Source organism: Astyanax mexicanus, chromosome 22 (assembly GCF_023375975.1).
Source record: "Astyanax mexicanus isolate ESR-SI-001 chromosome 22, AstMex3_surface, whole genome shotgun sequence".
NCBI classification, from domain to species: Eukaryota; Metazoa; Chordata; class Actinopteri; order Characiformes; family Acestrorhamphidae; genus Astyanax; species Astyanax mexicanus.
Window position 1 is genome coordinate 17,681,543 of NC_064429.1, and position 24,165 is coordinate 17,705,707.

The 24,165-nt window shown below is 36.7% G+C and overlaps 1 protein-coding gene across 8 annotated transcripts in view; it reads left to right on the plus strand.

The window, feature by feature from the left end:
- slc4a4a (solute carrier family 4 member 4a) overlaps positions 1-24,165 on the plus strand; it is a 77,800-nt gene that overhangs the window by 22,629 nt on the left and 31,006 nt on the right. For 2 of the 8 annotated variants that reach the window (XM_049470391.1, XM_049470392.1), the window contains exons 4-7: positions 11,048-11,183; positions 14,513-14,673; positions 17,338-17,517; positions 21,537-21,613. In XM_049470391.1, coding sequence (XP_049326348.1) covers positions 11,048-11,183; positions 14,513-14,673; positions 17,338-17,517; positions 21,537-21,613 — 554 coding nt within the window. Of the gene's footprint in view, positions 1-10,607; positions 11,184-14,512; positions 14,674-17,337; positions 17,527-19,284; positions 19,381-21,536; positions 21,614-24,165 lie in introns of those variants that run through there. The other 6 variants (XM_007257707.4, XM_007257709.4, XM_007257705.4 and 3 more) reach the window with 5 other exon arrangements.

A 24,165-nucleotide genomic window follows, 5' to 3' on the forward strand; every position in this document is an offset into this window, starting at 1 on the left:
ACCTCTGGAATATAATCAAGAGGAAGATGGATGATCACAAGCCATCAAACCAGGATGAACTGCTTGATTTTTGCACCAGGAGCGGCATAAAGTCATCCAAAAGCAGTGTGTAAGACTGGTGGAGGAGAACATGCCAAGATGCATGAAAGCTGTGATTAAAAACCAGGGGTTGTCCACCAAATATTGATTTCTGGACTCTTAAATTCTTTGCATTATTTGAGGTCTGAAAGCTCTGCATCCTTTTTGTTATTTCAGCCGTTTCTCATTTTCTACAAATAAATGCTTTAAATTCTTTTTATATGGAATTTGGGAGAAATGTTGTCTGTAGTTAATAGAATAAAACAACAATATTCATTTTACTTAAGCATATACCTATAAATAGCAAAATCAGAGAACCTGATTCAGAAACTAAAGTGGTCTCTTTATTTTTTTTTTCAGAGCTGTATAATGTTTTGAAAAAAGTGTCCCGCCCCATGCTCCTTCATTGGCTGTGAATAGTAAGTGTGCGAGTAGGAGCCAATCAGCCCCTGCCCTGAGCAGGATGTCCCATAGACCATCTCTTCAGCCATAAGGCAAGAGAAACAGCCCACGGTAATCCTCTCTAAGGCAGTTAGTCTCTCCCCCCACTGCAGGTTATAATTAGTTAATCTAACCTTCTTCTTCACCCTAAGGCTGGCCCCTATGAGTGATACAGCCAGCAGCTATAAACACAAGTGTTCTAGGAAAACTGTCTAGCTAGTTAGCTAACAAACATTTACTACATTTACAATCCTTAGTGTCCTTAAACTGTCCTTAAACTGGGTTCAGGACAAAAGGTTAACTAGACTGGTGGCATAAATTACTACAGGGTTTACAAATTACTTATTTTTTTATTATATACAATATCATTATTGGAATTTTTATTGGGCAGTAGTTGTTTTATGTATGCTGACAGCTTTATTATCTAATAATGTTATGTAATAGCCATACAATATGTATAGCCATTATAATACTATGCAATTCTGTCCTTGTTCATTGCTAGAGATTGCCAGATATTGACAGTCTGGACTATTTTAGTAACATTAAGCTTAATATTTACTAAGAATGTCTTTTTTTTTGTCTTGTGTACACCCATGCTGTTTTCACCCATGCGTGCACACTAGTGTGGTAGGGATTAAAGGTGCTTATATCCATCCAGCACATGTCCACCCACATGAAGGAAGCAACCAGAACACAGACAAGAGTATAGTACGTTTGGCTGTTTATAATTGGTATTGGAAAATTTGGCCTGTAGACTAGTATTGCAAACATCAAATTAAAAAACAAAAAAAAATAGTACCTCACATGAATTTGTTATTCTTATTCCCATTTACAGTTCACAATACTTCAGGGTATTTTTGAGATAAGTATATTCTTGGTGATCTGACAAAACATTGAATTAATAATGATTTCGAAAAATACACTATTGCAACAACAATAAATATATACATTTTTAGTAATATTACTGAATATACATGATATAGTTTTTCCCAAATTGAGATTTACAACAGATTGTAACAGAAGTCAATGATCCAACATAGCCATGTACTCCATATGGCCAGGATTTATGTAAAGTAAATATATATATATATATATAATCTGTCTCTATCAGATATTATTTAATGGGAAATGAGAACAGTGTGAATTTTCCTGCCTCAAACAGCAAAACAGTTGCACCCTGATTGAGCATTTAGCCTCAAAACAATATTTCAATATTTCAGGGTATTTTTGCAATAAGGAAATTCATACATTTTGGCATTATTATTGCATACAATACGATATGGCACACTCATAGTCTAGATCCTATATGGCATTTAGACCTTTTGTTGGTTTCTTAGGGCTACTGTTTTGGAATCCCTGTCCAAATGTCAGATAGTAGCGGAGGCAGGATTGGTTGTGGTCTTTATGTTGACTGTTTCCCAGGGATAAAATTCATTTGGAGTTAGCAAATAAGATGGAAAAGTGTGTAATCAGTATGCAGTTTAAATACGCCTCTTTTTAAATACGCCCGATTTTGATTGCATTTCTAAGGAAAGTAAAATGTTAATGTAAAAATACTGTTTAAATAAAAATTTAAATATAAATGATTAGTAACTTCACAGGGGGAAATACTGCTCAATATATAATGTATGCTGAAGCATTATTGGTGAAGCATGAAAAAGTTTGAAAATTCCTGTTTAAAAAATCTGTTACTTTAAATTGCTAAGCAAGGATAAGGTAGCTTGACTTTCAAAAAAACAAGAAGTTAACTCTTTTTTGTTCAATATTTTAAATACGTTTATTATTTTATGTTATCTTTTGCAGTTAAAAACAAAGCGCCACAGGGAATGTTAATACAGGAAGAGCTTTTCCTCTGATGACTCTATCATAAAGGTCATATTTGTGCAAGTGTGTCTGCACAGGAGAACAGTGCACCACTAATCCAGAGCCTTTTGAATAAAAGTCTTTCCTGAAAGTCTCTTGAGGTCAAACAGGCTTGATTTGCCTTTCTATCAATTTTACAAGCAGTTTGCTTAAAATATTTTTACACTTGTTTTTTTTTTTATATACTTGTTAAATCAGACTCAGGCTTGTTTACACCCTTGGTGCATTTTGTTTGTGCAGGTGTATGTACAGAATTCACACTCAAATGCAGAGGTGGTCTTGTTCCGGTTCCAAATTTCCAAGTTTGTGATAATAATGCAATCCAACCTTGTTCTAACCCTATTAAGTATTAGGTATTCTCAACATGCTTGGTATATACTACATTCTACAGGTGTAGTTTAATATGGTATGTTATTTACTACTTGCTATGAAGAAATGCCATTACTGCTACTGCTCAATGCTAGACTGCACATGAATATACACTAGTCTTGAACACAGGACATTCTTATTTTATTTCCTCTTTTGCTCCCACTCCAAAAAGATCTGACCAATAAGAAAAGAGAACATTTTCACATGATTTGTTGTGATGCATGTAACACTCCTGTTATTTTTTTCCTGTTTGAAAACTAACAAACCCAAGGGTAAAACTGTTTAAGATTGCAACATGTTACCTGATTCAGACCAGAGTAAACCAGCTATATAACTGGTCTTGGTCTTTTAGGCCACATTTGTACTTCCAATGTTCCTGTTAACAGGCATTTCTACAATATAAACTGAGGAAATGGCTTCCTGAAACTTTCCCTGAATAATAATTAGTCACCTAGCCTTTTCAAACAACAATTTTAAACAGGCCACAGTGCTAACAAGCTAATAAAATCTGAGATCTAGTTTTATTGGTCAGAGGAAGTTGCACAGATTGTGTTATTACAGTCTGAAGTTTCTTTTTTGCTTGTTTTTTTGTATTGGAAAGTAATTCTATAAAACTTTTATATTTATTTTGCCAGGGCAAGAGGTCAAGCACAGTAGCCACCCAAGAGTCAAACATTTTACAGTATAATCCGCACAGACAGAGTATGAGTATTTGTCATTGTTAGGAAGTGAGTAAGTGGTGGCTGGGGTGGGCATGCGCCGAAAAAACAATCTGAATGAAGCATCATTGTGCTTCAAACAAAGGACAAAAGCCACTGATCACAGGCATGTGACACCTCAAATGAATTTCAGATTGCTCCTTTTATCCCTGTTCTACAACTTGGTAGGTCCACAAGTGCATCAGAATGTCTATATAGTGCTTTCCACAAAAAAAGACCCAGGACAGAATCTGAAATGGGCTTTCCTAAATCAGTGTTTTTGACCATAAAATATATACTAAGCAAATATATGAAGTGGTTTTCTGTAGTTTACTGATACCAAGTTGCATAAATCTTGAAAAACCTAAGAAATGACAAGGATTACACCCTGTATTTGAGTTGATAATGTTGAAAATTCCACAGCTGCCAAAATGCAACACTTGCATTAAGAAGGATTGTTTTGTCCATTGCTACGAAAATTTAAAATGAGCTATGGATTTACAATGAGTTAGCATTTTCAGACAGTACAGTTACTATTTTTATTTGCTCCCTTTTTCTTAATCTTCAGCTCCTCACAATGCAATCAGTGAGTGTGGACTACTATCGGAAGTGAATTTCAAGTCTTCTTTGTGTCTTGATATGTGGCTAATCGGGTGCTTCCAGCCAGTGTTCGTTGCCAGGAGAAGATACAAAGCCAGTGTCCTTGACCTGTTTGCTTCCAGCAGACAGATGTACAGAGTTTAAGCCACTAATGTAAATACATCTTTCCTCTACTTTTTAACATGAAGATAGTTCCAAAGGAAATCTCAAACTGAAACATTTATGGGAGCTGAAATGATGGATAAACATGAGCACCAGTATTCTGAGGGGTAATGGCTAGTTTGTTGCCTGCTGAGATACTTTATGTTAGATTTCTCATAATATTACGTGATAGACCAACAACAAAGCAGCAGATAATTGTGGAGTGAAACTAAATTGATTCAAATTTTTAATTTAATAAAAATCTAAAAAAGTGTGACATTCAAACGCATTCATCCCCCTTTGCCCTAAAAACTCCTAAATGAAATTCAGTGCAATCAATTGCCAGTTGAATTTTATAGCCTAAATGCAATTCGCTATGTGTGGCAGAAAGTATCACTTCTCATGTGAAAACATGGTGGTGGTAGCATCTTGAATGCATTTCTTCAGAGTTAATGGAAAGATGAATGGAGATAAATACAGGGAATCCAAGAAGAAAACCTGTTGGAGGCTGCAAAAGATTCTCCTTCCAGCAAGACAATGACCCTAAACATACAGCCAGAGCTACAGTGAAATAGTTTAGATCAAAGAATATTCATGTGTTAGAATGGCCCAGTCAATCCTGACCTAAATCTCACTGCGCTTTTGTGGCAAGACATGAAAATTGCTGTTTACAGACGCTCTCCATCCAACCTGGGTGAATTTGATCTTTTTTACAAAGAAGAATGTTCAAAAATCTCAGTCTCTAGATGCACGAACCTGGTAGAGACAAACCCGAAAAGACTTGCAGCTGTAATTGCAGCGAAAGATGACACTATTGATAGAATGATTGAAGTATTGATATAGGGGGAGGTCACATTTTATAGATTTATATTTTATTAAAAATTTGAAAACCATGCATTGTTTTTGTTCCACTTCACACTTATGTGCTACTTTGTGTTTTTTTATCACTTAAAATCTCAATAAAATATATCAGGGTTTGTGGTTGTTAAGTGACACAGTGTCTCCCAAGGGGTATGCATATTTTTGCAAGGCACTACAACCATCTACCAATATAATATTTGACTACCTCTCCATATATTAAAGCCAGATTATTTGATCTTCCTGATTTGTAGTCATGGGTTTGGGCAGGTTTTGCTTTTTTGTATGATCATGCTGTCTCAAAATATTGCAGCGAGTAGGTGAGTAAGCTGTGCATGTAGCGCAGACAACCCTGTATTTACGTGGCTGCGTCCACACCTTTTCAGTGAGAGAAGAAGAAAGCCCACCATTCTCAGTAAGGGATAGAACAAACATTTACATAAAAGGTTTTCATACATCCAGAGCATACCTTACACACTGGATTATCCTACACAGCATAGGATAAGGTTATTGGAGAACATGGTTTTGTGTTTGCCGTGCACATGAAAAAGAATTAACTCAACCTAGCATCCAATCAGCATTGTTACTGGGAATTTCACTAGATAGTGAAAGATAGTAGCCATCATTGATTGACAGTAGTTTTGGTTAGGCATCTGATGTTGCCATTTTTCTTGATTTCCACATTATGGAGGATCAATGTCAAAAGTCTGGGGCGCAAAAACACCAGATAAAAAAATTACCTTTGAGTTTTAACATTTTGCACGTGTAAATTTCCCTCTGGCAAGCCTAACGGTGAAATTCGTGAGCACAAAAAAAGAAGTTGTGTGTGCACTGGAAAAAATATTGCTCTCAAGCTTTGTTTTTCTCCTTTTCAAGTGTTTTTTTTTTCTTCTTGAATTCACAGTTGTCCTCGCGTGCTATGAGCATTGCCCTTAGCTGCACTTTTTGCTCAAGTTAAGTATTTGCGCGTGAGTGTAGATAGGGGTGTTTTTTACAGATTAGGGGCGGGGTCAGGGTCATCTCCATCAGCGAATACTATTGGCTGAGATCTCTAGGTTTTGTCATTGACCACTTATTACAAAAAGCTTGCTTCAGAAGCAAAAACAGAGGAGAGCAAGAAAGAAGGACAGCAAGAGAGTTAGCTAGCTATTCTAAAATCCGAACTTTGGGTTTATCTAAATAATAATAGTAATAATTCAGAATTACACGTTTCTGTTGACTGCCTTGCTCTGTCTTTCTGTCTTCAACCTGGCTTCAGCATTGTGAAATGATCCGCTCTCCTTCACTGTTAGCCCGGCTTCAATACAGTGAAACGAGCTGCTCTCCAGCACTGTTAACCCGGCTTCAGCGCTGTGAAATAATGATCCTGTGCTAACGGGATATTAAGTTCTGGACTGTTGGTTAATTAAATTAAAGGAATACTTAGCTCTCTAACACATATAATTTAAATACCAGCTTCAAGACAGAAAGATACATAGCACACAAGGAGAATTGTAAATTTGAAAAGAAAAAAATACTTGAAAAGGAGAAAAAATAAGCTTGAGAGCTTTGTGCAAAATGTTAAAACTCGCAGGTAAATTTTTTCACTTGGTGTTTTGCGACCTCAACTTTTGACTTTAATGTGACACCACAGATGATGCTGGTCACAATGATTAGCACCACTGCACTGTCTACTGTCGATGGTAATGACTTTTAGAAATGTTAAAGGAAATAATTGTACTCATCTCATACATTTGAAACCACTAGAAAACCCACTATCAGGCTTTGCTTAAACTCACAATAATTCACAATAATTCACATCACCTTGTAAGGATATATTGGCCTTACGCAGGTATGGGCATTCCTATGCCATCCCCTGGTGTAATATTTCATTATCAGGTTCAAGTTCATCAACATAACACTGTTATTCAGTGACTTTAGGCATGTCATTAAGTGAAGCAAAGCTGTAGCAAGTGAGAACTCATTGATTGCAGGCAAGTTTAGAACTTCTCATCACTATAGTACTGATTAGATATGCAATATTTAATAACACAAGTTTTCTCAGGTTTTCTATCAATTTCAGCAGAAGCACTGTCCACTGAAGAATGTGGCTACGCTTACTGTATACTGTGCACTGTACGAGCAAATTTGTGTAGCAGAGCAGTGTTAATGAGAAAGAGACTCTCCAGCTTGGAGTGGCAGTTCCACTAAGTCCCTTTTCGGGCACTGGGCATTCCCCCCACCCCTTGTGTTTCCCATGAGCCCCCTGTTTCGGGGACAAAGTCCCCTTTGTGCAGGCCTGTGGCTCTTGGCGACTGAGCCCACAGCTTTGAAACCCGTTTGAACGATGTGATTTTCATTTCCATCTCTCCTTTTCGTGCTTGCTCTCCCTGCTCACTCGCCCATGTTGAACTCCCTCTCCCTCTCATCTCCCTTTCCTCCCTCTCTCTCGGCCCGTCTCTCCAATCTGAGCCTCACTTAGCAACTGTGTGAGGCATGGACTTTCCAAGGCTTAGCACATCAGCAACAGCAGCGTAGTCTGTATGCAGCTCAGGGTCACAGTGTTCGAAGTGAGTGGGGACCACTCAGTAAGCCAAATGAGTTTTGCTGTGAAAGGCTGTTCCTTCTACTCTCAGCTGTTGTGATCTTGGCTTTGCAATATCATCCCAAAGTTTTCTGCCCATCAGCTGACCTCCTATGGCTGCTTCGGAGTCCACAAAGTCTTTAATGAGGTGACTGAGGGCATCACATTACCCATGATTTGACAGCATACAAAAAAGCCTTACCAGTTCTGTTGTCTTGTTAGTGTGAGCTGAAAGATGATGAGGAGGTTTATGTTGTGTAATCAGCTGCAAATTGGGTTATGCTTTATTGGAGACAACCCACTCTATGGGTTTATACATTATGCATTGTTTGGGATGCTCTTTATCTGAAACAAGCATCAAATGTACTCATGAAAAGCATGATTTGTTTTAGTTGAACTGTGTCCAGCAGGTTGGTGAAGAGTAAATGGTCTGACAAAATTAGATTCAGTTCATTTTGCAACTTCTGCAAAAATTTAACTTTTGAAATCAAACTTTTTCACAAAAGTCCAAAACTGGCAAATATTTAAAGGGCATACTTTGGCTATATCCCAATTGGATACTGCACACAAATACTTAGGTATAGACCATATACTAGTCTTAATAGTGTGGGTTTGACAGGTTAGAACACAAAACATTATGAATGCACAGAAATTAACATTTTTGGAAGCTAAAACATTTTGCAACTACTGTCATAAAAGACAAAAATTAAAAAACTGGAAAATATTCACAGTGCATACTTTGGCTGTGTCCCAATTGCATACTACACACAAATACTAAGGTATAGACTATATACTTATCTTAATAGTGTGTGTGTTTTGTCAGGTTAGTACACAAACTATTTGGAATGCAAAGAAATTAACATGGAATTTTGTAATTTTGTAATTTGTAATGAATTGTGCTATTTTTTCACTATTGCATAAATTGAATTGCACAAATCAATATTCTTCTTGCTTTTCAAAGAAAACAAGCAATTACAAAACTATTATTTAAAAAAAAATGCATTGAACACTGAACTTTTTATTAACATTATTATTTTATTAACAATAAGACTTGAACATGAAGTTGGGATATGATTACGCAGTAAAAAAGTATTATTTGGTAAAACTTGTGGATGCAATCCAAACAGTTCATCCCAACAAAATATTAATGTACTAACCTGTTCTGTACTATCAGAAACCGATAACACATTGTATTGCCATCATACATCTCTGTAAGTTCTACAGCTACCATAGCCAATGTAATTGCATTGCTATGTGCCGTTATTTTTTTTATGTTGTTCCAGATGTGATTAGCTCCTCTCTCTACTTTTCTCATTGCATTGTGGGATAATATTACTCAATATTATTGGTATAGAATATAGATACAACCTCTTCCATAGTAGTAGGGAAAGATGAAAAAAGTGTGTCTATGGATGACTGAGGTGATGGATTTGGGAAGTTACTAAATTCATGGACTTGCAGATAGTGAAAGAAGTGAAAACGAGGGAGCTTGTATAGGAAAGAACCGAAAACCCCTTCAGTAACTAATTTGAGACCATGGTCCTGCCAGATCTTGAAGACATTGTCTTGTAGTGAGGGAGGAAACAGTGGCTTTGCACAAAGTAGTGTAAATATTGGGGAGTATACTTAACCATGACACTTTTATATACACTACATACTCAAGTTTTCATACTAAACATCTAGTTAGTAGTATTACTAATTAGTATGCAGTTGGGATGCACCTTTAACTTTGTCTTATAACTTTGTTTTATATGGTGAACTTATGTGGTACAGAGCTATGTTCTATTGTAATATGTCTTTGAGTCTCCCAGTCAGTAACATTATATACAGACAAAGATTTCTGATTCCAGATTTGATGCTTTCAATTTTATTCAACTCCAAACAAGTGTGAGTTAGGTTACCAAGAGCTAGCAAACTACCAAATTAGCTGAATTGAGTTCAGTGGAAACTAAGGAGAACAAAGTTGTGGACTGTTTTTAGGGACTTGAATTACTTTTCACTGTCTTAATGCTAAGTCCTAAACCTTTGGGAATGTTTCTTCAGCTGCCAATCTAACCTTCTAATACAGCTCTGAGAGTAATTAAGAGACCATTTTCTAAATCAGTTTCTGAATCAGTTTCTCTGATTTTGCTATTTATAGGTATATGTTTGAGTAAAATTAACATTTTTGTTTTATTCTATAAACTACTGACAACATTTCTTCCAAATTCCAAATAAATATATTGTCATTTAGAGCACTTATTTGCAGAAAATGGGAAATGTCTGAAATAACAAAAAAATGCAGAGCCTTCAGACCTCAAATAATGCAAAGAAAACAAGTTCGTATTCATAATGTTTTAAGGGTTCAGAATTCAATATTTAGTGGAATAACCCTGGTTTGTAATCACATTTTGTAATGCATTTAAGCAGTTCAGTTTGGTTTAATGGTGTGCGATCATCCTTCTTCCTCTTGGTTATATTCCAGAGGTTTTCAATTTGATAAATTTGAAGAAACTCATCATTTTAAGTGGTCTCTTATTAATGTGTTTTATCTGTAAGTATTATCTGTTTCCTAATAATCCTTTTTTATTTTCTAGCTGTATAGAGATTAGACAAGTCACTCTGCAGTTTTTATAAGGTTTTCTTGTTTAGTTGTCCTTTTTTCATGTATTTTTTGGTTTAAAGTTAGTAGCTCTCACACTTCACAAACCTCTCAGCTCCTTGAAATTGCATCCTGCAGTAATATTGTCTATATAAATATACTCTTCTTGCAGTATATACTTCTCTGATGACTGACAAATATGTAAATGAGAAGACAAGGCACAAGGAAAGCAAAGCCCTCTTGTGAAGAATGAACAGTTTGTGAAACATTTCCTAATTGTTAATGAGGCACTAAGGGCAGAGTGCCAGAGCTTGGTGACAACCAATGGTGAGGGGCTACTGGTGGAGCAACAGAGGGGCGGGCCGTTGCTGTCAGGGGACAGGGGGACCCCTTTTTTTAGCTACCTGGCTGTCACTGCATTATACTGTGGGACAGAGGACAGTGGGCAACTCGGACTGCTCTAATGAAGGTCTAAGTGCTGCTTGGTTGCTGAAGGAGGGCTTGTGAAACTGACCATCCCTCCATCAATCTCTCTCACCCATCCTCACCTAGTCAGCTCCAGGCCTCTGAGGAGTAAAACTTTTCTACTTTTCTGAAGGAGTTTTCAGATGGACGTGTCGGAGAACGACCCAGGGAGCATGTCTGACAACAATAATGTGGAGAAAAGCGAGGTCGAGGAGGAAGAGAAAACAGAGGGAGAGTGTGAACTTTCTGAAGTGAAGATCCCCCCTCCACCTGAGCTGGCTCCTCTGACTAAACCCGAGATCAGGCCTAATGGCTTAGCGGAAGAAGGCAAGACACAAGTCCACAGTCGTGTCCCTCAACCTCTGACCCGCAGTATTTTCCCTTTTACAGTTTCTCCGGCAGCTGAGCGCATTCGTTTCATCCTGGGTGAAGAGGATGATGGGCCAGCACCTCCGCAGCTCTTCACTGAGTTGGATGAACTTCTGTCTGTGGACGGCCAGGAGATGGAATGGAAGGAGACAGCCAGGTAAGAGCTACCATGTTTGTACAGGGCCTATTGAATAGCATTAGATCTTGTATAAAATTAACATCAGTTTAAAATGAATTTCAGTCAGATCAAGTGTTTAAATTTTTGTGTTAAATGAGTAAAACATGTATACATATAGATATTTAATACATATATATGTATATATTTAATTTATGATGCAAGAATAAAAAAACATTAACTATACATATAATAATGGCAAAATGTCAAAATAAGAAACATTTTCTATTTATTAAAGAACATTTTGAACAATAAACATTTTTAAATGTAAAATTATTAAGAGCAGATTAATTTCTCATGAAAAAAGCACAACTTGATGGATGTACTGTGGAGAGCAGCACTTTTAAAGCCCTGGCAAATTCATGAATAAAACATCCAGCGCCTGTGGCACAGTGCCAGGGACTGCTCTGTGCCAATATGCTAAGCTATACCACTCATGCAGGCAAGAACATTATATGCTTTTCTAAAAGAAGACTTCATTTATAATTCACAGTTTCTTCAATAATCTTTAATTAATATTATTCAGCATATTATCAACATAACTGTAAGGGACACAAAACATAATTAAACACAAATATATATATATATATATATATATATATATATATATATATATATATATATATATTTTTCATGTTAAAATCCTAAACATACTGTAACATATACAGTATGTCAAATAATTTCCAAAACATTTCATAACAGTTTGTTATAGAGGATGTTCCAGGATGTTCACTATACAGCTCTGGAAAAAATAAGAGACCAAATAAAATGAGTTATTTTTATTTTACAAAATTAAAAACTTCTGGAATGTAATTAAGAGAAAGTGGATGACCACAGGCCATCAATACAAGCTTAACTGCTTAAATTTTTTGCACCAGGAGTGGCATTTCCAAAAAAAGTTTTCCAAAAGCAGAGTGTAAGACTGGTGGAGGATAACATGCCAAGATGCACAAAAATTGTGATTAGAAACCAGGGTTATTCCACCAAAATATTAGTTTCTGATCTCCTAAAACTTTATGAATATGAACTTGTTTTCTTTGTATTATTTGAGGTCTGAGGTTTGTTATCTCTAAATGACAATATTTTATTTGGAATTTAGGAGAAATAATGTCCGTAATTTTTTCCAGAGCTGTATATTAGTTAAGTTAAAGTGAAGGGCAGAGTGCTGTAAGAACTTTCCACATCTTTTAAAGGGTTTGTGACGAATAGGTCAAAATTGTCTCTTATCTGTTTAAAAAACAACTTTTTGTCACATTCTAACATTGCATGTTACATAAGCTAAATCTGCATTAACAGTCTGTGATCCTACAGTACAGAGGCACTACAGTACAGACTTCTGCTCTGTAAAAGTCCTCATGATTGATTCGATCTTGTTTAAACAGACACAAGTTTGGACCCAGACAAAAGACGAGTCTCAACACACATCAATTACGGTGTTGTGACGCCCTCTTAGAAATGGGCCTCCACCCCCATGCTCCATTCATCTGAGGGGATTTGATCTTTCACTGAGTGAAGCAGGAGCATGTTAAGCTGCAAAGCTCTTTAGTGTCCTTACTCAGCACTTACCAGCACATTAACACTTGAAGGATTTTCAACAATAAAGGATTAGTGTCTTTACTTTATATTTGATGATATTATTGAGAGAATGATCAGATCTATGTGCCTGTTTGGCTGTTGATGCTATTGAGCTATATTGATGTTCTGCAGTTGTAATTGCTTGTAAGTGTCTCTAAAAAGCAGTGCTTTATTAATTGATTGGATAAAGCAGTGCAAAGGGAAAAAAGTTGTGGCTGGTGGGGTTCAGTAGGTTTCTGCTTACTTGAAGGCAGTGGTTTTGTTTAAGTATAGTTTTCTATACTGACTTGGCAGTCTGCACTGTGTGTTTAGCTTGAAAAATAGCATTAAGACACCTGCAATTTAGTAAAGCTCTTTAAACAGCCGGCCATGTAAAGTGTGGTTAGCACCTTTCATTCAATTTAAAGATGAACTCATGGCGGATATACACTGTGTAGACAAAAGTATTGGGACACACACATTACATCTATAGGAGCATTATCTGTAGAAGCATTGCATCTATAGATGAATTAAGTCAAGGGGAGCATTACATCTTTAGACGCATTACATCTACAGGGGCATTACATATACAGTGGTGTGAAAAAATTGCCCCTTCCTGATTTCCTGTTTTTTGCATGTTTGTCACACTTAAATGTTTCAACATCAAACCAATTTAAATATTAGTCAAAGACAACACAGGTGAACACAAAATGCTATTTTTTCCCCAAACTTTGGAATTGGCTTTATAACCCTTTCCAGACTGATTCTTTCTCAATTGTTCCTGAATTTCAAGTGATGTCTTGATTGAGAACAGGTGTGGCAATGATCAGGCCTGGGTATGGCTAGAGACAGTGTACTCAGGTGTCAGAAACCACAGTGACGGTATGTTTAAACAAGGGGACAATCACTTTTTCACACAGGGCCATAAAGGTTTGGATTTTTTTTCTCCCTACATTTAAAAATAGCATTTTGTGTTTACCTGTGTTGTCTTTAAATAATATTTATATTGGTTTGATGTTCCAAAATATTTAAGTGTGACAAACATGCACAAAATCAGGAAATCAGCTTAATACATCATTAGAAGCATTACATCTATACTATAGAAGTATTAAATTTATGGGAACATTACATCATTAGAAGGAATCACTACATTTAGGAGCTTTCAAAATCCATAGACATTAATATGGAGCTGTCCCATGTTTGCAGCTCTGTAGTTGTTGAGTCAGCAAAGCCTTGGACATTTTTCTTCACCCAGTGACCTTACTTAACTTTAGCTGGTCAGACACGTTGCAGATGAGTTGCTGTGGTTCCTAAATGCTTCCGTTTGTAAAAAATACCACTCACAGCTGATGAAGGAATATCTAGAAGAAACTAAGAAAAATGAACTGACCGGCTTGTTGTAACCGTGTTATTCTATAAGACAGTACCACGTTGGAGTTCAGTGCATAGCTAGGTGCTGGATTTTATACCCCTGTGGACCGGAAAACACCTAAATACGTATAGTTTTTTTTAATATATTGGTGTCTGTGTATCGTTTCCTCTGGAAATTAATGTCAGCCAGGCATCTGCATGATTCCTAGCAGACTGAAAGCTGAAAGTGAGCAGTATTTCTTACATTGTTTAATTAAACATTTCTTATTAGTGGGAATCACAGCAAGTACTGATACAAAAAAAAACTTTCTTACATACTGGGGAAACTTTTACATTTCTTTTAGGTCTACAGCACAATTAACCTCTTTGTTTTTGCATCTTTCCAGGTGGATCAAGTTTGAAGAAAAGGTGGAAAAAGGTGGGGAGCGATGGAGCAAACCGCACGTAGCCACCCTTTCCTTGCACAGCCTCTTTGAACTCAGGACATGTATAGAGAAAGGCACCATCTTGCTTGACCTGGAGGCCAACTCTCTGCTACAAATAGTGGGTGAGTATATGAGCTTTGCAACATCTACTGGAGATGTAACCTGGAGGTGGGCAATATGAAATATTTTATCAGGGTACCACTTTAAAATAAGACTACCTTTGTAATAGGTTTATAAATGGTTTACAGTTAAAAATCATTAATAAGCAGTTATAACACATACATAGAAAAGGCAACAATATAAATTGCTGTGGGTTCACTATTTGGCAACAACAGGTCATTGTTGCCCTTTCGGCGTATGTGTTATAACTGATTATTAATGATTTTTAAGGCATTTTTACAACCTTAATAGTAACCATTAATAAACTAATTGTAAACCATTTATAAACCCTTTATAAAGGTAGTCTTATTTTGAAGTGGTACCTTTATCAGCATCATAATGAATTTGGGCAACTGCGTGCAACTGAAATGTGTAAATAGGTCTATTTATTTGAATGGAGAACATATCATGATCACATGTTCGATCACACAAGTCCTTGCGGACCAATGGCTGTAGAAAACACAAACTCTGTGATTTCATTCCTTTCTGTTCTATAGAAATGAAGCGCAAGTCTGAAATGTTGTCAAATTTGCAACCAAGTCAGTGCAGTAGAAACCAGAGGCAGAACCAGATACAATATATTGCCAAAATCCAGTATCTGCTCATCTGGCTTGCTTTTGGTGATGTGAGGCTTGGATGGAGCTGCTTGGCCATATAAAAACCCATACCATGAAACTCTCTATGCTCTCTATGGTCTTGAGGTAATCTGAAGACCACATAAAGTTTGAAGGGTCTGTAGTGATTGATTCTGAAGAAAGTCAACAACCTCTGCACACTATGTGCTTCAGCATTCGCTGACTCTGCTCTGTCATTTAAGATCCAATTTGTTATAATAGCACTAACCAGATGGATGTGTGAATACTTAACAATAAGTAACAATATACTGCAGGCATACTTACTTAGTAGACCCACCCTATTTATCCAGGACAAGCATCTCACACTGCCTTCTTTGAGTTTTCATAGTTTACATCACTATTAAAATAGCAGTTTTTAAGAGTCTGCTGCTGCTGGTGCATTTTGTTGCATGATAAAATAATACAATAATTATCATGCATTGTGAAAATGTCTTTAAATGTCATAACATAATACATATAATATATATTTTTGTATGATATCATCAACCACCCCTAAGTTAAATGTTATACAAGTATATTAAATTAACCAAAGGAGCACTGGACCAATATCAAAACCACAATTTAATTAAACTTAAGCAGATACTGCTGTTCCATCAGCCATTTTTGGATAATCTTTTTGACACAGAGGACTATACATACCAGATTGGTTGAATATTTGGTTCAAAAAATGTCAGTTTTCATTATACAGCCATCTGTATAACATGTAGATTTCTATTACAGCTCTTAAAAAACACTAAAACCACCACTCAAAAACCACAGGTTTCTCCATCCAGAACAGCACAGACATCTTTTTTATGTGTGTGCATTTGTGTGGGGGAGATTGAGATACATCTTAAGGCTTTGCTGGTGATATGATGCGCGCTCAGTCACGGTTAACAGGCTGTCTATTTAGTTGGTTTGCAACCACTGCCATGTCAGGACGTATTTATAGATCTATTTAATACACTCGGCGTTCGGCCCCCACTGCAACTGCAAGCCCAGCTTTCCGGATGGGTGCATCCATTCAGGGCAAGCAAAGGGCTTTTATTTTTTCCCTCTACATTTATTTCCTTTATATTGACTTGAGCCGCAGTAAGTGGAAGGTCAGGATGTTGCTTCAGAAAGCTTTGTTAAACCGTTGCTAATGCAGTGGAGTATTTGTGGTTGTGTATTATATGTTGTAAAATAAGTTCTTATTCATGCTTTCCGGTAAAAACAACTAATGCATTATTCTGGAAATTATTCAGAACATGTCTAAAGGCGAGACAGGGTATAAGGCATGCATGTAATCCAGTTAGAGTAGTCTTTTTATTTACAATTTGCATGTTTAAGATCAATAGCATGATCTAATACATAATACATATAAGATCCCTATTGCAGATCTGCAGTAGTTAATCTAACATTCTTCTTCCTTTTGAACAGGAATTGAATGCAGGGTTTAGCCATTAAGCACTAGGCCATTCAGAATAAAAGGCCCGAGGGCCCCAGTCTCACATGCTCTGGCCCAGGCCCCTGACCTTCTTTATAAAAATAGAAGCTTGCCAGAAAATTGCCAGATATGAACACACCAGAAATTCATTAGATCTCCATCTTTGATGTCCTAAAATAGAATATGATTTGTCACTAAAGCTTTTTAGTAATTTCACATCTCTTTAGAGACCCCATGCTTACCTAGTTATTTACGACTATGTGTCCATCTTATACTCATAACTCAGAAACAGTTTTTATATATATTAGCTATAGCTCCACATTATCTCTCTGTTGTTTTTGTTCTGTTATTTGTTTGTACTAAGCGGGTTTACCCGCGGGGGACGGGTTCCTCTAACTGAGTCTTGGTTTATAACCCTGATGCATGAAGTGATCAGGTAGAAAAGGGGTCAAAGTATAACAAAAAGAAAGCAAAGTTCAACATTTCAACATCATGATCTGCTGTAACTGGCAGAAATATGGCTGATGTGTTCATACAAACAAAATCAAAGTGTTTTCTGTTTCTCCTTTGTCCTTGTCTTTCAGAGATGATCATCGACAGTCAGATCGAGAATGGTCTGTTGAAGGCTGACCTGAAGGATATGGTCTTGTTCACCTTGCTGAGGAAGCATCGTCATCAGACCAAAAAATCCAACCTGCGCACCCTGGCTGACATTGGCAAAACGGTGTCAAGTGCAAGTAGGCTGTTTACCAACACGGATACTGGTAATACAGGTGCCAGTTTGGTGCAGTTTTTTATTCTTTTATATTTCCCCCCTCGTTGAATATTTACATTGTCTAAAAACAGGCTTTATACGTTTATTTGGTCCTATTTTGAGGTGTGCCTAAAAATACAGATAAATTAGTATTTGAACACACCACTTTTACAGACAAAAAGTTATTTTATAAATACTCTAAAACTGGAAGCCATAATAATTCTAGTTTCAGTTCTAACAACAGTTTGAAACAGTGAAAACAACATAACTAAGCATAATCAGCACAAGGTGTGTTGCTTTATTTATTCAACTCTCACCATAAATGAAACCACATTTATTTTATTTTAATTTTATAGCAAATATTATATTTGCATTTGTTTCATTTACGGTTTTGATCTGTTAATCATCCTATTGTTGTTATTCACTAATAGCCTAATCATGTGACCTTGATATACAGTACCAGTCAAAAGTCTGGACACTCCTTTTCTCATTCAATGCATTATCTCATTTAGTATCTCATTTATCTTGTGTTATTTACATTGTAAATGTAATATTGACGATTTTAATATATATATATATATATATATTAAGGTATATGTTTGACCTCAGACCTCAAATAATGCAAATAAAACAAGTTCATATTGATAAAGTTTTAATAGTTTATAAATCAATATTTGGTAATTGGTTCTTGGTAATTACAGTTTTCATGCACCTTCTTCTGCACCGTCTTACACATTGCTTTTGGATAACTTTATTTCACTCCTGATTCAGAAACTGATTCAGAAACTGAAGTTGTCTCTTATTTTTTCCAGAGGTTTATGTGCCCCTTGATTGTTTAATGTCTTTATTATTGATCTACAGTGTAAGAAATAAATTAAATAAATAAATAAATAAAGGAAAACTCAATTTGAAGGAGACGGTGATTCCAAACTTTTGACTGGTAGTGTTATTTATAATACGTTACACCAATATAATAGTGTAATATAGTCTAAAACTATTTACTAACCTTAAGCTTAGTACAGCATTACATCTACAACAATTCTTTAACTAAGCATTTACACTTGACTAATTACCCTATTTAACATGATACACTGTTGGAAAAACTTGCTTTGTGCTAAATGTGTTGTTTGCTTTTAATTTGTCTTAATGAAATATCTGTGTGTGTGGATTTATGTGTGTAAAATTTCATACAATATGATGTTTCATGTTGTGTTGCTGAGGAAGTAAATTGTTGTGAACAGGTTAATCTAAAACCATTTATTAGTTATTAGTTATTAAGTAATGGCACTAATATCGACACTTAAGGTCATGGATTCCATAAAATTTGACTGATTAGCTGCAGTATCTCTACAGATACCAACCAAACGGCATTAAGCGCAGACATCATAACAACTGTACACACCCTTGATAAATGTTTTCTTTTGTGGCGTGTGAAGCAAAGCTTTATGGGGTTACATATTACAGTTATTAACTTATATTGCTTGAATACTTTAACCTCATTAAACAGTTGACCTGTTTCAGAAGCGTAGTCCTACTTAAAGTACCTCTGTAAGGCTTTAATGTCCCCCCAAACCCTATAAACCATTATAGTTCATAGATTAGCGTGTCAAACAAGCTACTTCCTCAGATATTTCACCTTTAATCTTTAATGATCTCTCACAAAAAAAATCTTTTAACTCTTTTAACGCCACTGCTTTGGCTTTTTGGGCCTTCCCTAAATGCTTTGCTTTCTCCTTACTCTTTTCTTCCCTCATCCTGCTACTTCTGCCACTAAAAGCTCGTAGTCCGCTCGAGACCTCAGTGCCTTGCCTAACAGCTCAAGCCTCTGAGGAGGAGCTGCAAGCCCCTGGAAGTCCGAGCATGGGATGGCTTAGTAAGTCATGTGACTGTAGCCCCAACCAGAATCCATTTCCCATGTGTGTTAATGTGCACGACTCATCCATTGTGTTTTACTATCAACACTATCTCAGTTTAACATGTAATGGCTCAGTCCACTACAGCTTAGAAACCCTCTCTCAACATTACAGTACAGTGTGTCCCATTCGTGTTTGCTTCCAAATGAACATCAAGGCCCTGTTACAACAGTGCTTGAATGTTTATAAAAGCTTTAGAATTTTCTATATTTCTGCATAAGTATGATTTAAAGCATCATCAGATCATTAGATTCTTGTGGAAGCCACTGAAGCAAACAGTTCATGTGAGAAAACCCACCAACATTCCAGAGTTGAGGCTGTTCTGTATGGAGGAATGGGCTAAAATTCCTACAAGCTGGTGTGCAGAACTGAATAACAAGTATTTCTACAAAAGCTGATTACACCAGATACTAAAGGCAAATGTTCACATACTTTTGCCCCTCACAAATATGTAATATTTGACAATTAAGCAATAATACACAAGATATATAGTATTATTTGCTACTCTGTTTCTAGCTGCCCTATTTGGCTTGTAAGCTCTGCATCGTTACTAGGTTACTTGTGTTTGGCAGAGTAATACATGGAGAGCTTCTGTTACAGTGCATTACCGGCTGATAATGGCAATCATAGAACGCCTCTCAGCCAATCACATTGTAGGGTCGGAAATAACTGTGGTATAATTTTGTCTCGTTTGTTAACTGTGTTCTTTTTATCTACTTTTAGGATGTGTTAAATCTGATGATGTTTTTAGTTAAAATAATTCAGAAATATAGTCCAAAGAATTTACAAAACTTTAAGCAACACTCTTCATGACCAGCAATCATAAGCAGTGTGGCTATCTTCGCCACATGGGAAATTTGGTCCCAAGGTCATTTTATGCCATCACTCACCTCATCTCCTTATCTAATAAAGATTTTGATCAGTAAGTTATGTTGAGAGTATCAGCCTGGGGAAATTAAAGTAGTAAGATAAATAAATACCTGTTCTTTTCTTTTTTTCTGCATCAAACTGACACCCACGCCATTACTGCAGTTTCCTTTGTGTGTTAGCGATATCTATAAATGTTACCACAGTGCAATCAGGATTACTCTTCCTTTGTTCTGTCTTTTATTAATTTACTCTGTACTCTCTGCAGCATGGCACCTTACTCTGCCTCTGGGTTCAGGTAGCTTTAATGGTTAAAGGAGAACTGCGGTGTAAAATGGACTTATGGTGTAGTAAAACATAAGTTGGTGTAGTCATATGGTGTAGTACAAACCTTTGTTGAATAGCCCACCTCCGTTCTCCTGCAGCTTTCCGAGATCCAGCAATTGTATTCCGTTTGTCCAAACACCCTTTAGACTGGATGATATGGGGCATATTCTTGGCCCTGCCGATATATCGCTTTCTACACCGTTATCCAGGCTAAAAATAGCTCCACACCTCATTCGTAGAATCCAGAGGGCCCTGACATTTCAAATGAGGCATTAACATGCACAGTGGATAGTAATAATTATAACTGATGGTACTGTATCTGGCTACAATTGTCTGTTTAAACAGACAAGCAACAGCCACATTGAATGCAGGAGGCCCCACACACATACCTCACAGTCCAGTGCAGCACTCTTTAGCTTTCACAGAACATGGCAAAAGTCATAGGACAGTTAGCAGTGACATTGAAATGACATTGGGTCCTATTTTAGCGATCTATAGGCAAGTCGTCAACCGTGCACCGCACAGCTTGATTTAAGGTGGGTTAGTGGGTTTTGGCACCTATGTTGCCAAGATAGGAATGAACGTTTGACTGTTATCATGGTTCAGATCAGTGGAAATTTACCTGAACATACCTCACTTCTTCCTCACACCTAATTAAGTAAAACAGATGCAAGGCGTGAAAATAGACTGTTCATCAGGTGTAGGATAACAATGAGCATCTCAGTGCACCATGTGCAGGGTTTAAGATAGGGCCCAAGATGTGCCTTCTCTTTAGTGTCTGAACCTCTCTAAACTGTGCATGCAGAGTGGAATAAGCCTCTGTCTCTTTTATCTTATTTCAAACTTTTCTTTTATTTCTTTGCCAAATGTTTGTGCCTGAGATTACTGACTTAATCTTACTGGGACTGCTCATTTTCTTCAGGTAGCCCCTCCACTCCTCATCGGAACTTGACGTCAAGCAGCATGAATGACATCTCTGACAAACCAGACAAAGATCAGGTATGTACGTTTTCAGAACATTCCTCCTTATACCTTAGCTCTGGCAATGAGTTCATATTCGTAAATTTGACAAAGTATGTGACAAAGTATTTCTCACATAAAGGTGAAATGAAATTATATTGCAAATCACTTGTGGAGAAACCAGGGATGTTAATGAGTGTGTTTACATGCACTCAGTAATTCATCCATTTATAAACAGTTTGTTGTAGTTATTTGATTATTCAGGCAATCATATAGTAAACAGCATACTGTGATTTCTTAGGTAGGATCTTAAAGTAATATTAAGGAAGAAATATTATAAAGACTGTTGGATTTTAGCTGAGTAATCATATTTCTCAGTCCATGTGTACACTTAGATTATTTTTGGATTTCTTAGTCTGTGCATATGTGAAAACAGACCATGTTACTGGAAATGAGCAAGCAATGTTTATCACAGCGTCCAAAAGATGGTGACAAAACATTTTGAAACATTTCGAATGCTTCTGTCTGATGTACCATATATTTTGGCTTGTTGGAACGCGAATATCAGATTATTGGCCTACTAATCTCAGGGTTTTTTATGATCTGATTACCCAAATTTATGTACTGTATTTTTGCACTATGATGCGCACTTAAAAGTACAACATTATAAAGTTTCAGTGGAGTTTCTTCAGCTGAAACGGTATTAGCATTAGCTGCTAACTGCAGCGCTAGCTCTTTTGCCATTCAGAGGCAAGTATATCGAACTGTAGTCTTTGTTTTTACCATGATAAAACAAGCTATGTGGGACATACAGCTAACTGGTAGCAGCACCCTGGCTTACCGGAACACTCAGTGTAGCGCTGTCAGGTTACTAGCTCTAAGCGCTGATAACCGTAGCTAGCGCTGCTGCTAACTGCGCTGTTAAAAGTAATATTGGAAGTCTAAGATGACTGTAAACAAATGGCAGCGCTTTTCTCACACAAATAAATCTGAGAAATCACCCGGAGAAATCTATGTAGATTATTGTGGGACACCCTTGTTCCTTATAATTGTCACTTAAAATGTGCCTTATAATCTGTTGCGCCTTATGTATGAAAATAGACCAGAAAATAGACCTTCATTGAGAGTGAGCCTTATAATACAGTGCACAATATACGGTAAACGCATTAATCAAATAACTGACAAACTCGGATTATGATGAGCATGTAAACGCACTTAATAATATGCGACTTGGGATCCTTGGAACTGCTTCATCCACTGCAGTGCACACTGTTTGTTGGTAATTAGCATGTCCAAAGTACATAATCTTCTCTGGATTGGTCCGATCTGTCTGGAAGTCCTGTTTAACTGTTTAAAAACGTCCTTTGATCTCTGTACACATGCTATCTCCACACTGATCGTTTATCTCTTGTGAGAAACAGATAAAATGGCATTGACGTTCCCTGCCCGTTGTTCCTCAGCCTGATCTCCCAGCAGGAAAATTTGACGTTAAGTGCATCACAGACATAAACAAAAGGAGACGCAAAGCGCTACGCAAGTACATATTCCAAACAGAGGCTTACAATCTCAACAGGAAATGCTCAGCCGCTTGCCGAGGGAATATTGAGCAGAGATTCAGTCTCTGATTAGGGGCAGCTAGTGTTAACAAACCAATGAAACTTGAAAGTATGCCTATTTTTTTTTTCGCCTGACCTCAGCGCTTAGCCGAGGCTGAAGTTTTATTAATGATAACTGGCTATTCTCTGACAGCCCTGTGTCTAAAGGCATTCCTTATGAAGTGCTGTAAGCTGTTGATGCTGTTGGGACCTACTGCTGCTGATAACCTCAGAGAATCCATTCCGAAAATGTTCAGAGTTTTGGTAGCCCAGGAAAAAGCTGCTTGGGGGGGTGGGTGGAGGGGTTAATGTGGTCCAGAGATGCAGAACAGATTGGGATTGTAAAAACAGATATGTGAAAGGCACACAAAACTGTATGGAAGAGGGAAAAAAACGTATGCCATGATGAAAAATTAACAACTTTATTTTTATTCTCTCTCTAAATATACATCTCTGAGACGTAGGAACTATATAAATACAATCAAAAAGCTTTGATTACTACAAGTAGCTATAACTATGGTTAACAGAGTGTTAACACTAAACTTATACCCCTGTAGTAAAGCTGAGTATAAATTATTAAGTTATAAATTAATGCAAATGAAAGTAAAACCACTTTTTCATCCCTCCATCCAACTGTTGTTTGAAATTGCATGGTGATGAAATGTAAAATTTAAAAGGCAGAAGGTTGAGGACATTATGCTTATTCAACATTAAAATGTTAACGTTTGCAAAAACATTTAACATTAAATGTTTTTTTATTGTTGTTTTAACTTTGAAACAGCAACAATAACAACAGACATTACTTCAAGCACATTTCAACAATATTTCAACCACATTTCAACGTTGAATGTCGGTTGTATGCCTGCTGGGTCAGTTAACGGCTGATACCATCCGCACATTCCAAATGTTCGGGGATTCATTTGATCTTGTAACAGTGAAGATTATTCATTGATTATTCAAAAGATTTAAATTTTGTGCAAATAATTGATTTAAGAT